Source organism: Salmo trutta, chromosome 26, assembly GCF_901001165.1.
Source record: "Salmo trutta chromosome 26, fSalTru1.1, whole genome shotgun sequence".
Taxonomy (NCBI): domain Eukaryota; kingdom Metazoa; phylum Chordata; class Actinopteri; order Salmoniformes; family Salmonidae; genus Salmo; species Salmo trutta.
The window spans coordinates 24,462,787-24,477,432 of record NC_042982.1 but is presented as its reverse complement, the minus strand read 5'-3'; the positions used below and the strand labels follow the sequence as shown (position 1 = coordinate 24,477,432).

The window sequence follows — 14,646 nt, the reverse complement described above, 5'->3', positions numbered from 1 at the left end:
ACATGGCGACAACAGTCTGTAAGCTGTCTGAAGTTCTGGGTATTAACCATCTGAAGAGTGCTGTCTTGACTATGGTACAACCTTTAAAAGCATGTGCTAATTTCAGTACCTTTTGTGGCTAATGGATCAAATCAAACTTACCTTCCCAACAAAGACATCATGGCTGTTTTGTGTGCATTAGTGATCTTTTCTGAAAAATCTTCAATAAAAAGCCTTGTTCATATAAAATGTGTTACTTGTATTTATACCCCTCAATGGAATTTTATTTGTATAAATTCATTTTACAAAAATGTACATGTAATTCTTTCAACATTAATGCTCTTTGACTCCTTTGGTACAAGAGAACAGTACGTGTGTAATGTTCAATCTCCTGTCCAATAACATGCCAATATAGCATCAGCTCCCTGCAACTTTTTATTGGCTTAGGCCGGAATACAATCTGATTGAGCAGTTTAAAAGGCAATGTTCAGAGACCACATTCACGGTAAACACTGCATATGTTGGCTCAATCAGAAATTACCTTGAAAGTACATTGTCCAAATTTGCAGTTGGAGTGAATCCTGGTTTTTGTCATATCCAAACAGTATCTTACTGGTCCAAAGCAGACCGTAGCATCAAAGTTGACTGTAGCTAGAGATGACCTGTTCAAGAGACGTGAAGCTATCCAAGAAATCCTCCTCTGAGATCCCGAACTTAGTGTATTGATGAATGTAGGCCCTATGGAAGCAAAGATACCACATCACTATGTGGAAACCCAATAACCTGAGAATGAGGTAGTTTAAATCAGAAGTCTACCATTGGAAAACGTCAATATAAGTGAACATGCATGCCTTTTTTACATGATGTGTCTAACTGTACCTGGAGGCAAACATGTTCCAGGCTTTCCCCACCATGTTGTCCAGAGGCCTCAGCAGAGTCTGGCTATTGCTGACCAGTATAGCAGACTTCTCATACTTGTTAAAGGGGACTGGGGTTTTCCACATGCTGAAAGCCTCATCTGCTGGAAGCCAGGGGGTATATAGACTCGGATGCTGAAATCCACCTATAGATTTAAAAACATTCAAAAGTTGTTGGATTCTAGAATGAATAAAATAGAATCAACTACTATCTATATTAAAGTCTAATGTCCCATAGTAGTTAGACACCTATGTACTGGTCTCTTACTTATCTCTGCATTGTTCACATCCTTCCCCCGCAGTATGAGCAGGTTGGCCAGGGAGGTGTTGAAGCCTGGTCGTCTGTGACTCCTGGTCCTCTCTATCCCTTCAGGCTGGAGAGAAGGGGCTCGTACCTGCCAGTCGATGCCTGACAAATAACAGTCCTCAGAGCATTAACATCTGGACATGAAACAGTAAACACATGATGTAGAAGCTAGCTTATACAAACTAGCATGGCTACACCCAAAAAAAATATATAAAAAATACAATTCATGACTAAACAGCATCAATATAAATAGACCCATGTTGAGTTGCATGGGGACATAGATTGATTTGGAATTTCACAGTTATTAATTTCACAGTTAGCCAATACAGACTCCTAGTGTTCAAGACTAGTACAGCACTCATTTCTGACCAATGCACTATGAGAACACAACACTTGCCTTCCTCCATTTTGGAGTTGGCAATGAGCATCTGACGAAGGTGTTTGAGCAGGCCCGGCCAGGTGAACATGCTGTAAGCCATAGAGGAGCTGGACACCTGGGGAATGTTGCACACGCTGAGAAGCTTGTACTCTGGGTGACATACCAGGCTGCTCATCAGTTCACCTGGAAACACAGTGTGTGATATGCAACTTCAAGACTTTCTGACACACTGGTTTGTTTCGTCCTCCGACTACACTTGAAGGGGGCATATGTTTATGTACAGAATGTGTGTTGTTACAGTACAGTGTTGATGTTGCTCAGTGCTCACCTATGGGGTTTCTATTGTAGACACCATGGGAGTCACCAGTGAGTGCAGGCTGCAGAACACTCCCTAGCTGGTGGGCGATGACTTTGTTGACGTCCCTGAATGATATGTGTTTGATATTCATGAGCTGGGCACAGATCTTGTGAACCGTGTCATTTTCGTGAACCAGGATGGCATCTGAGAGTTGGTAGAGGTGTGACAGTGTGAGCACAGAGTTGTAGTTCTGGACTATCACCTTCAAAAGGAAAGCACAATACAGCAATTAGTGAAAACTGGTCATCCAGAGAGTACTGATTATGTTGTTTCTACATTCAAAAATGATATTATTGTAACTGTGTAATTTATTTTCATTTCTACTTTGGAAATGTGGTTCTCACCTAGCTATCTTAAGATGAATGCACTAATTGTAAGTCACTCTGGATAAGAGCGTCTGCTAAATGACAAATGTAAAAAGTAAATGCTTTGCAATATTACTTTCTTATTCCATAGGAAATATGTCTGTATTGTAAAACATAAATGGTAGGCCTTTACAGTGCATTCGGAAAGTATTCAGACCCGTTGACTTTTTCCACATTTTATTACGTTACAGCCTTATTCTAAAATCTATTAAATTGTTTTCTTTGTCCACATCAATCTACACACAATACCCCATAATGACAAAGCAAAAATAGGTTTAGAAATGTTTGCTAATTTAAAAATAAAAAAACTGAAATATTACATTTACATAAGTATTCAAACCATTTACTCAGTACTTTGTTGAAGCACTTTTGGCAGCGATTACAACAGAGTCTTCTTGGGTATGACGCTACAAGCTTGGCACACGTGTATTTGGGGAGTTTCTCCCTTTCTTCTGTTTTTGCTTTGTCATTATGGGGCATTGTGTATAGATTACTGAGGAAAATGTTTTATTTTATCCATTTTAGAATAAGGCTGTAATGTAACAAAATGTGGAAAAAAGGCAAGGGTTCTGAATACTTTCCGAAGGCACTGTATATACATGTTTTTTGACAGATCTGTGATGTTTTGCAGGTGCTGAAGCAAGCCTCTTACCTCTCCAGTGCCATAGGGCCATGTCAGGTGGTTGAGGATGAAGGAGTTTGGGTAGGCGTCCCGGAGACACTGAGTAACGTATGTGCCCACCCCTGACCCTGTGCCCCCTGCCACACTCATCATGGCCATGATTCCTGCCAGACAGTCACAGTGCTCCACCTCCCTCCTCACAATGTCCATCACTACCTCCTCATGACGCGGTCCATGGACACAGTATCTACACACAAAGAAAAGAAAACACAGTGTTGTCATATTATAGTGCTATGGACACTGCTGTCAGGTGCGGGGCATAGAGTTTTTCCTAACTACAGTGCATTCGGAAAGTATTCAGACCCCTTGACTTTTTCCACATTGTTACGTTACAGCCTTTTTCTAAAATGGATAAAATCGTTTTTTCCCCCTCATCAACCTACACACAATTCCCAATAATGACAAAGCAAAAACAAGTTTAGACATTTTTGCAAATGTATTAAGAATAAAAAACGGAAATATAACATTTACATAAGTATTCAGACCCTTTATTTAGTACTTTGTTGAAGCACCTTTGGCAGTGATTACAGCCTCAAGTCTTCTTGGGTATGATGCTACAAGCTTGGCACACCTGTATTTGGGGAGTTTCTCCCATTCTTCTCTGCAGATCCTCTCAAGCTCTTTCAGGTTGGATGGGGAGCGTCGCTGCACGGCTGTTTTCATGTCTCTCCAAAGATGTTTGATCGGGTTCAAGTCCGGGCTCTGGCTGGGCCACTTAAGGACATGCAGAGACTTGTCCCGAAGCCACTCCTGCGTTGTCTTGGCTGTGTGCTTAGGGTTGTTGTCCTGTTGGAAGGTGAAGCTTCGACCCAGTCTGAGGTCCTGAGCGCTCTGGAGCAGGTTTTCATCAAGGATCCCTCTATACCTTGCTCCGTCCATCTTTCCCTCGATCCTGACTAGTCTCCCAGTCCCTGTTGCTGAAAAACATCCTCACAGCATGATGCTGCCACCACCATGCTTCACTGTACAGATGGTGCCAGGTTTCCTCCTGTCAGGACACTTGGCATTCAGGCCAAAGAATGTTGTTTCTCATGGTCTGAGTCCTTTAGGTGCTTTTTGGCAAATTCCAAGAGGGCTGTCATGTGCCTTTTACTAAGGAGTGGCTTCTGTCTGGCCACTCTAGCATAAAAGCCTGATTGGTGGAATGCTGCAGAGATGGGAGAACCATCTCCACAGAGGAACTCTGTCAGAGTGTACATCGGGTTCTTGGTCACCTCCCTGACCAAGGCCCTTCTCCCGATTGCTCAGTTTGGCCGGGCGGCCAGCTCTAGGAAGAGTCTTGGTGGTTCCAACATTCTTCCATTTAAGAATGATGGCGGCCACAATTTCGAGTCTCATAGCAAAGGGCCGAATACTTATGTAAATAAGGTATTTCTGTTTGTCATTTCTAATAACCTGTTTTCACTGTGTCGTTATGGGACATTGTGTGTAGCTCGATTAGGAAAAATGTTTACTGTACATGATGCACTGTACATTATGTCACCTGACCAGTTTTTCCTGTCACGTCGTGTGGTCATGAAAAATTCAGAGCCTTTATAATTACAAGGTGGCCAGCCCCTCCAAACAAATTCTGCACATTGAAAACGTCGTTACCCATTTGCCCAGTTGTTTCCAGAACCCTGTTTCTGACTAAAGTGTGAACGGTCCCCATATCTCCACTTCCCAGATTTGGCAGTCTTTGCAATACTCTGCGAGATGACTTTGGGTTCCATGTCAATCAGCACTGACCTTGCCACGAGTTCTGTGCAAAGACAACATTAAATGTTAAATACACATCGGTTAAGTTTACATGTTAGAAGCGGTGCACCATCTTATTATCATTAGGAATAGCTAACTTACCTCTATTTGCAGTCTCATTGAAGAACCGCTCACTGCTGCATTCACTGTAAACCTTTCTTTGCGTATCATTTGCATCATTGCTGATCACCTCGAACAACTCTTGGCCTACCTGGTTGCCACATTGTCCAAGTTGTACTGTCACGATGGACATTACTATTCCTGCTTGCAAAAGCTGTTGTTTTCAAGTATGTTCGCCTAAATTTTCAATGATTATGTGTGGAAAATAAACTTGCTAGCTATGTTTGATCCAACTGTCAATGAGAGTGTTATGTTTGTATTCCAATCTGGTTTGAAGCTCGCCGCGTTTCCTGCAACAAATCGATCATGTCCGCGCTTCACTTGGTTGGTTGCGTGGTGCGCATGCTCTGTGTAGTAGCCGGTTATGGCCGCGGCGATGTGTGTTTGTCCATGAGGCGGGGAGCGCGAGCTATTTTCACGGACTGAACGAGAGCAGCGATGGCGGGTATATTCGACATCGATTTGGATCAGCCGGAGGAAAATGTCTCCGACGATGAGCTCGAGGAGGTAATTTGCTCGATTTTGTCGCGTGTGGTTTCACGAGTATTCGATGTAACTGCTAATAGCCTTGTTAGCTAGCTTACTAGGCCTGTCGTCTTGGTTTGTTGCCAATGCAATTAGGCCCAATTTTGACAATACTACCAGCTAACATTAGCTAGCCGCACAGATCAACCAGCTAAATTAACACTCATGAGCTGTCACTTGTTCTCAGCTTTCGCGAGATAGTTGTTATACATTGAATTACGACATTTTCATACGTAACGCTTTATACTAATATTGAATATACTATTTTCAAACTTGCTAGACAGTCTGCAGCAAAGGCAAGCGTGCTTTGGTTGCTGGTGTGCAACAGTTTATTTTGGCACTTCTGCAGTTTGGAACAATATGGACTGGAGGTCTTTATGTGGACACAGGCAGATTCCAATTTGGACAAGCTTTTAATCATGGTTATGGTGGACATCCACAGTTCTGATAGACCTATCTATGAACAATTTTCGACAACTAGCTAGTGAGTTGGTTGTATAGGGCCATGTTTAAATGGTATGAAATAACTATTCATGCACTGAATGACAACTTTAGCGTAAACATTTCGTAAGTAATCGCATCTCATGTCCAGTGCCCTTTGTCAAGGATTTTGGGCAACACTGAATATCACGTCACATGTTTTTTGGGGTGTAAAATATTTACCTCCATAAAGATTTAACATTTATAACATAATAAACGTAAATTAGGGGTCAATTCCAAGGCTGTCAAGAAAAGCAGTCTACAGCTCAAGATCCGCTATTCAGGGTTCTGAATTAAATGTAGACAATACAAATTGTAATTTAACCTGCTTTCACATGATGGTATGCTCTCGCATGTTGGCCTTTGTTGAGTTAATGTTGTAACTAATATTGCATTGATTTCAGTTGTCCTTGCGTCTAAGATTGAACACTTAAAATATAATCAACATTCCTGTTGAATCTAATGAGATGCTACTGCGGTTCTATGGCTCTGCATGGATTTCAGTTATAAAGCAGATTTGTTTTTACAATGTGCTAATTCACATTTTCTGTCAGACTCAGATCAACGATTTCATGGACCAGTGCAGCGGCTTTGAGTTGTAAGTGTTGACACTTAGCATTATAAAGGCCTGGTCGATTAAATCATTATGTTGAGTAGTTATAGTAATTGTACTGTGCTACAGTCAGTGTATTGAAAGTGAGCACATAATTGCATGACTTCTTTCCCCAGCAATATGGACGACTGTGAGAAGATTGAGATATCTGAGGACAACGTCAATCAAGGAACAGAGAACATCAGGCCAGAGTGTTTTGAGCTGCTGCGAGTGCTGGGAAAGGGCGGTTATGGAAAGGTATCCTCCTCTTATTCAAATGTCTTTTCATAAGATTACTTTTATGACATTTTTTAATTCCATGTCACACTTGTCATTATTTGGCCTGGCCCATTGTGTTGAACTGGTTATTCCCTTTTTCTTTTTGTAGGTTTTTCAAGTTCGAAAAGTTGCTGGGGCAGCATCGGGGAAAATATTTGCAATGAAGGTTTTAAAGAAGGTACTTAAAAACAACATTCAAACACATTTAGTACATCATTGGCAGCATGCATAGCCCTTAAGTGTCTCAATTTTGTCTCAAACTTAGTAAATATGACAAATAAACATTGTTTTATGTTGCTTCTGTGTACAAATATTTCCTTGAAGCCTGTTGGTGGGTAAGGTCTTGTTGGTAGTTAGCCATCTTTGCTGCTGCAGACTTGGCTGTTAAGAAGCTGTCTCACTCCATTAGATTTTGCACAATAGATAGTGCTTTTGCTTGATAAGTGAAATGGACTTTAATGACAGGTGCAGTCACATACCACTTCAAGATTTGTCGAACAAGCTATGCTACAAAAATGCACTGAAAAGCCAATTGCTTAATTTCAAACATAACTATTCTAAGCAACACTGAGTTCAGTGTTAGCACATTCTTGACAGTGGCTGCTTGTCGTGAACTGATAATGAAATGTATTTTATCATGTGGCTTTTGAAATGGCAGACTAGCAGTAAAAGCGTGAATAATGGTCATGAATGTTTTGTGGCCTTGCAGGCTATGATTGTACGCAATGCTAAGGACACTGCCCACACCAAGGCGGAGAGGAACATCCTGGAGGAAGTGAAGCATCCTTTCATCGTGGATCTCATCTACGCCTTCCAGACGGGGGGAAAGCTGTACCTCATCCTGGAGTACCTCAGCGGTCAGTAAATCAGGGGTCACAAAGGCAGTTACACCAAACAACCTATTCACCAGAAGATAAACAACTCTCCATTCTTTCCACACTCTTCCTGTTGCCCAAGAGTTGCTGGGGAGTCAGACTGAATCTCCTTCCATATTAGCAGTCCCAGTCATGCAGATGGTTTCTTTTCTTAGACCAAAGGATGGTTTCACCAAAATGATGATTCAAATCATCTGAATTGGTTGTCACACACAGGATGTTGGCCTTTGCCAACTTTACATCAACACTTAATGGGCCTCTGCTCATTACATCTAACCATAATGTATGTAATAGTGTCTACATCCTGTCTACCATCCCTTCCTGTCTGTGCACATCTAGAGTTAGAGAAGAATGCACACTATGGTATGTGAAATACAGTCAATGTCAGGATTCAAAATGTAAATGGGGTAATTTGGTGTAGTCTCCCCACAATTATTTTGTGCATTTGTACAACACTACAATTGCGTATTTTTTGTTGTTGTGTCTGTTTTCAGTTTTAATTAATTTGGTTGTAATTTTCAGGTGGAGAGCTGTTTATGCAACTGGAAAGAGAGGGGATTTTTATGGAAGACACAGCCTGGTGAGTAGAGATGACTAAAGGCAATATTTTCATACCATTGGCAGTTTTCTTACATCCACTGCACTAAGACACTTCTTTGGAATATCCTACACCGGTATGTTAGTTGGTGAAAGGGAAAATGCAATTTACAAAAGCAGTAAACTGAAGATTAGGGTACTAGGTGTTGGCTGTGCCTGGCACAGAAAATAATTTAGTAAAAGTCAGTATAGTGTGTGTATATACAATGTAAATGTGGTTTCTTTCTTATCTGCAGTTTTTACCTGGCAGAAATCTCCATGGCTCTGGGCCATCTGCACCAGAAAGGCATCATCTATAGAGACCTGAAGCCTGAAAACATCATGCTTAACAACCAAGGTAATGCTGGAGCTGGGCAAGGATGTCAGAACAAACATCCTGAGTTGCAATCATGTTCACTGCAAGTCAGACAATATTTGATGCTACATTAGCTGTAAATACATCCACATGTGTGCTTGTATATGCACTTCATGTTAGACATTAGGGCTGGGAATTGCCAGGGACCTCATGAGACGATATCACTATACTTAGGTGCTGATTCGATATGGGTTGTGATTTTCACGATTAAATATGTATTGCGATTCGATACTGAGATTTTATTGCAATTTGGTATTCCAAAAATATTGCTCATTATAAGTCTGCTGCTGAGAGCCAAGAGAGCATGTTAAAACAAGTTTTTATCAGTCGTGGAAATAAGTGGTGAAAACATGTTGCAACACTTTAAAAAGATGATGGGGAACAAGCTATAGGATGACAAACACCAGAGTTTTGGGTAACAGCTGACTAGCGCTAGCTAATGCTACCTACAGTAGCAAAAATAGTAAATAATATTGCGATATATAACTTGATTTCCTCCCCATCAATATAAGACACAACATTATTCTGCAGGAAATGTAATTTACTAAATGTTCTGCATAGCCACCTCAAAGTGAAATTGACTGACTTGTTTCTGTGTTGTGTTTTTTCCAGGCCATGTGAAATTGACTGACTTTGGGCTGTGTAAAGAGTCCATCCACGGCGGCACAGTCACCCATACTTTCTGTGGCACCATAGAGTACATGTAAGTCACACTTTGTAAAATACACACCACCTGTTCTTCATGGAAATCTGTTGAAAGCCGTGCAATTTTTATATATTGACTGCCTCAGTCTATCATGAAAAGATGTATAAAAAATGGATGTTGTGTCAGGGCCCCAGAGATCCTGATGAGAAGTGGACATAACAGAGCAGTGGACTGGTGGAGTCTTGGAGCGCTTATGTACGATATGCTGACTGGAGCGGTGAGTGTAAAACTTCTCTCATAGCCTCCTGCTTATAATGATGTGGTAATACAACAACTTCTATTACAATCAAGTGGTGTTGACCCAATGTTATTATTTTGTTCTTTCTTCAAATGTAGCCACCCTTCACTGGTGAAAACAGGAAGAAGACCATTGACAAAATCTTAAAATGCAAGCTGAACCTCCCACCCTACCTCACACAAGAAGCCAGAGATCTCCTGAAAAGGGTGACTATTTGTTGAAACATTTTACCTTTTTATTTTCATTTTTTGTAATCACCTATGTATTTATACTAGTTCTTGTTTTTCAGCTGCTGAAGAGAAATGCCTCGTCAAGACTTGGAGCAGGGGCCGGAGATGCTACAGAGGTGCAGGTGAGAACAAGAGAAGGAATGGAACATTTTTGGATGGAGTGACTTGATGCTGTCAAGAATGAACTGTAACCTCATCCTTGAGGGCAGGAGAGTTTGAGATTTTACCCCATTCTGGCAAGCGCCACTTTCTGTCTCAAGCCTTTGATCATAAAACAACAGAAGATGACCCTAAATAGAAGTGTTCAAAAGTGAGAGGGGAAAGGGAAGTATTGAAATTAAAAAGCTATTGTTATAATTATTTTCTGATGATCTTTCCTTAGGCTCATCCCTTCTTCCGACACATTAACTGGGAAGAGCTCCTGGCCAGGAAAGTGGAGCCTCCATTCAAGCCTTTCCTGGTAAGCAGCAGAAGAGCTTCTGTTTTGTTTTAGACAACCTTTCAAGCTCTCACAGGCGTTAGACTCTGTAACACACCTGATCTCTTGTATCCATAGCAATCCGCTGAAGATGTGAGCCAGTTTGACTCTAAGTTCACCAGCCAGACACCAGTAGACAGCCCAGACGATTCCACGCTGAGTGAAAGCGCTAACCAAGCCTTTCTGGTAAGACCGCTACATATCTTGTTAGGGATGACATTTTTTAAATTTTATTATTTGTTTTTTGGCCTTTGTTTTTACCGCTTTTTCTTTCTTTGTTACATGCACATTCTACAGACATTTTAAACGGAACAAAAATATAAACACAACAATTTCAACGATTCTACTGAGTTCCAGTTCATATAAGGAAATCAGTCAATGGAAATTAATTCATTAGGCCCTAATCTATGGATTTCACATGACTGGGCAGGGGTTCAGCCATGGGTGTGCCTGGGAGGGCATAGGCCCACCCACTGGGGAGCCCGGCCCAGCCAATCGGAATGAGTTTTCCCCCACAAAAGGGCTTTATTACAGACAGAAATACTCCTCAGTTTCATCAGCTGTCTGGGTGGCTGGTCTCAGACGATCCTGCATGTGGAGGTCCTGGGCTGGTGTGGTTACACGTGGTCTGCGGTTGTGAGGCCGGTTGGACGTGCTGCCAAATTCTCTAACCGACTTGAGGCGGCTTATAGTAGAGAACTTGAGACATCTGTAGCATTGTGTTGTGTGACAACTGCACATTTCAGTGGCCTTTTATTGTCCCCCGCACTAGGTGCACCTGAGTATTGATCATGCTGTTTAATCAGCTTGTTGATATGCCACACCTGTCAGGTGGATGGATTATCTTGGCAAAGGAGAAATGCTCACTAACAGGGATGTAAACACGTGTGCACAGACTGAGAAAAATAAGCTTTTTGTGTGTATGGAAAATTTCTGGGATCTTTTATTTCGGCTACATGTTGTGTTTTTATTTTTGTTCAGTATACATAGTGGCAAGAAAAAGTATGTGAACCCTTTGGATTTAACCTGGATTTCTGCATAAATTGGTTATAAAACGTTATCTGATCTTCATCTAAGTCACATCAATAGACAAACCCAGTGTGCTTAAACTAATAACACACAAACAATTATACGTTTGTATGTCTTTATTGAACACACCGTGTAAACATTCACAGTGCAGGGTAGGAAAAGTATGTGAATCCTTGGATTTAATAACTGGTTGACCCTCCTTTGGCAGCAATAACCTCAACCAAACGTTTTCTGTAGTTGCGGATCCGATCTGCTCAGAGGTCAGGAGGAATTTTGACCATTCCTCTTTACAAAACTGTTTCAGTTAGGCAATATTCTTGGGATGTCTGGTGTGAACTGCTCTCTTGAGGTCATGCCACAGCATCTCAATCAGGTTGAGGTCAGGACTCTGACTGGGCCACTCCAGAAGGCGTATTTTCTTCTGTTAAAGCCATTCTGCTGTTGATTTACTTCTGTGTTTTGGGTTGTTGTCCTGTTGCATACACAACTGAGCTTCAATTGGCAGACAGACAGCCTTACATTCTCCTGCAAAATGTCTTGATAAACTTGAATTCATTTTTCCGTTGATGATGGCAAGCGCTACAGGCCCTGAGTCAGCAAAGCAGCCCCAAAACATGATGCTCCCTCCACCATACTTTACATTTGGGATGAAACCTCATCCTATGGTGGAGGGAGCATCATGTTGGTGTTATGTGCCATTTTTTCTCAACACATAGTGTTGTGTGTTCCTTCCAAACAAATAAACTGTAGTTTAATCTGTCCACAGAATATTTTGCCAGTAGCGCTGTGGAACATTCAGGTGCTCTTTTGCAAACTTCAGATGTGCAGCAATGTTTTTTTTGGACAGCAGTGGCATCTTCTGTGGTGTCCTCCCATGAACACCATTCTTGTTTAGTGTTTTACGTATCGTAGATTCGTCAACAGGCGTTAACAAAATATTCATACAAATATGATTAGGCCTCTCATAGACTTGTAGAAAGAGGGTCAATCAAGTTAGGTCTGCCAAATTAATGTAGCATAGGAAAAAATATAAATCCAGCCATAGAGTATAGCCTATCATCAAAAACAAAATGGTTTATAACATGCACAATTAGATGCATCATCTATATAGAACAAGCTTGACTAAATTCGAGCCTCCTTTGATTGTCTCTTCTGGCTGCCACCAAAAGCCCCCACCTTGGAGACAATCGATCACATTGTGGAGCTGCTAATCTGCACGAAGTTACAGGCTGACTACACTGCTCGCATTGCAAAATAAATTTAGAAATCTATGTTATTCAATTATTGCGCCAACGAGCGTCTGCACTGCCAAGGGCTAAAATAGAAGTCAGTTCTATTTCTGACGCAGATCGCGCTGCAAGTCCTGCCTCTCCCATCTCCTCATTAGTTTATAGAAGCAGGTACCCACGTGCCATCTCCTCATTGGTTATACACACATGGGTGATTGAAAGACAAATGAGGTCAGTGGCGGTAATGCATCTAATTTATGAAAGTTGCTAATGGCAATATAAAGTCAAGAGAAGAAAAGGTCTGGAATGAGGAGAGATGACTAGAAACGATTCGGTTGACCATTTTATGTGTGGATTAATTGGTGGAATAGAGGACCTTGTGCATTTCAGGTAAAATAACAACTCAATGTTTATATCCCAGGACAAATTAGCTAGCAACAGCAAGCTAGCTAAATAGGACAAATTAGCTAGTATGTGCACGCTAGCTAGCTAAATTGCCATACATGTTTACAGATTTTCGACCTGTCCCCAAATTAATGTGATTGGTTCAGAGTTTGTTTTGATATTTTAACCTGCGTGTCGTAATCGCGTTTGGTGTGGGGGGACAAAATAAATTTATGCACGATGGCACACGCGTACAGCCGGTTTGGGTTCTGTGTTATAAACAAAGCGCAGAATATATTGCCCAAAAAATAACACATCTGATTTGGAGAAAAGTAAGGCGGGACATCCGTTAAACTGTAATTCAATTTGTCCGGCTTTATACATTATACATCGTGTTTTAAGTCATAACTATTATAGAACATGAGCTTTTAAACCCACCCAACAGCTACTCAGTCCATCCCACCTATCTCCGTAAACCACCCTCTTATTATTTCCATGTGCCATATAATTGAACTGTGCTGTGATGTTTCACAAATTCTGAACCTGTCTAATCGCATAGTACATGTGTTGTGTTCATTTTGCGCATAATACAAAATCATGACAGAATTCACCTTCATTTCTCCTTAATACATTTGTTGGCAGTACTGGTGACCATAACCCCTCTGTCATTGCTTCTGCAGGGCTTTACGTATGTTGCTCCATCAGTACTTGAAAACGTCAAGGAAAAATTCTCATTCGAGCCAAAAATCCGCTCACCCCGACGGTTTTTGGGGAGCCCAAGAACACCAGTCAGGTATTCCATTGTTTCAGCCTCTACGGCTGTTCCTACATAGCTTGTGCAGTAACACTGAATATGCCACATCATCACATAGTCATAGTATGTCCCCTATTCCTTTTCAGCCCTTTCAAGTTCTCTGCTGGTGACGTGTGGCCCCGGGGCCCCTTGATGCCCGGCGGATCCGCTCTATGTCTCCAGTCGCCCCAGGAGCAGGTCATGGAGGTGTCCGCCTCAGAACAGATGGAAGTGCAGACCAGCTCTGAGGCCTCTGCGCCCCTTCCCATCCGCCAGCCTTCGGGAGCCAACCTGTCCCAGTTCAAACAACAGGCCTACCCTGTCATGGCCAAGCGGCCCGAGCATCTACGCATTAACCTATGACCAGCAGCTCATCTTAGAGGATTTTTTAATTTTTTATTTGTTGATATTTCTTCTCTTATTTTTTTAAATATAAAGACACTAGAGACTATGAAACATTACATTTCACTTCTACACACACATCACTACCTGAAGTCTCCCTCAGGCTTTAACCTCCAGTGTGCTGCAGCTGAGCTCGGCGGACTAGGCCACTCCTTCAGGTCCCCTTGACCTCTTCACCCTGACCCCTAGCAGGACTGGGCCAGCGGGACGGGGCATCACTTTGAATCTTTAACTTGTTTTTATTACTCCATCCTACCACAAAAAAAAGGAATGAGAAAATGTATAAAATGTGCAGTATATAAAATATCATCCAAAGTGCTTCATGTTTGATGATTGAATGCTTATGAGGAATTAATTGCTTTCACTGAACACTTGGGAGATTTGACAGTATTTCTTGAAGATTGCTTCCTGGCTCAGAATGAAATCATGGATTATTGTTAATTGAAAAATATGATTGGGAGGATTATCAATAAGCTGAGGTTCTGAACATAGCTTTGTCTTAATACAAAAGAAATGCATCTACTGTGCTATATCAATGATGGATCAATTCATGAGGGCCTCAATAAAAACAAATGTTTACTTTTTACATTCTTTCACTTTTAGTGTCAAT

The 14,646-nt window shown here is 41.5% G+C and overlaps 2 protein-coding genes across 2 annotated transcripts; one reads left to right on the top strand and one right to left on the bottom strand.

Annotated features, from left to right (window-relative positions):
* Positions 1 to 228: 228 nt before the first annotated feature.
* tubd1 (tubulin, delta 1) lies at positions 229 to 5,277 on the bottom strand. Its single transcript, XM_029715411.1, has 8 exons — positions 4,827 to 5,277; positions 4,581 to 4,728; positions 2,958 to 3,174; positions 1,911 to 2,142; positions 1,601 to 1,765; positions 1,165 to 1,305; positions 859 to 1,042; positions 229 to 717 (listed from the first exon to the last, which is right to left on the bottom strand). The coding sequence occupies exons 1-8, from the start codon at positions 4,975 to 4,977 to the stop codon at positions 615 to 617; spliced, it is 1,341 nt and encodes a 446-aa protein (XP_029571271.1). The 5' UTR covers positions 4,978 to 5,277; the 3' UTR covers positions 229 to 614.
* Positions 5,202 to 14,627, top strand: LOC115163489 (ribosomal protein S6 kinase beta-1). Its single transcript, XM_029715410.1, has 15 exons — positions 5,202 to 5,351; positions 6,404 to 6,447; positions 6,579 to 6,699; positions 6,830 to 6,898; positions 7,430 to 7,577; positions 8,118 to 8,175; positions 8,429 to 8,529; positions 9,160 to 9,250; positions 9,380 to 9,470; positions 9,590 to 9,697; positions 9,781 to 9,843; positions 10,104 to 10,181; positions 10,278 to 10,385; positions 13,522 to 13,634; positions 13,742 to 14,627. Exons 1-15 carry the CDS (start codon positions 5,283 to 5,285, stop codon positions 13,995 to 13,997), a joined length of 1,518 nt encoding a protein of 505 aa, XP_029571270.1. The 5' UTR covers positions 5,202 to 5,282; the 3' UTR covers positions 13,998 to 14,627.
* The last annotated feature ends 19 nt before the right edge of the window (positions 14,628 to 14,646 follow it).

Excerpts from the sequence above, each read along its gene's own strand:
- tubd1 (XM_029715411.1), bottom strand. The coding sequence starts at position 4,977 with ATGTCCATCGTGACAGTACAACTTGGACAATGTGGCAACCAGGTAGGC. Across the intron at positions 3,175-4,580 it reads GGAAACAACTGGGCAAATGG|ATACTGTGTCCATGGACCGC; the intron begins GTAACGACGTTT and ends CTTTGTGTGTAG. Across the intron at positions 1,766-1,910 it reads CTACAATAGAAACCCCATAG|GTGAACTGATGAGCAGCCTG; the intron begins GTGAGCACTGAG and ends CTGTGTTTCCAG.
- LOC115163489 (XM_029715410.1), top strand. The coding sequence starts at position 5,283 with ATGGCGGGTATATTCGACATCGATTTGGATCAGCCGGAGGAAAATGTC. Across the intron at positions 7,578-8,117 it reads CATCCTGGAGTACCTCAGCG|GTGGAGAGCTGTTTATGCAA; the intron begins GTCAGTAAATCA and ends TGTAATTTTCAG. Across the intron at positions 9,251-9,379 it reads TGTGGCACCATAGAGTACAT|GGCCCCAGAGATCCTGATGA; the intron begins GTAAGTCACACT and ends ATGTTGTGTCAG.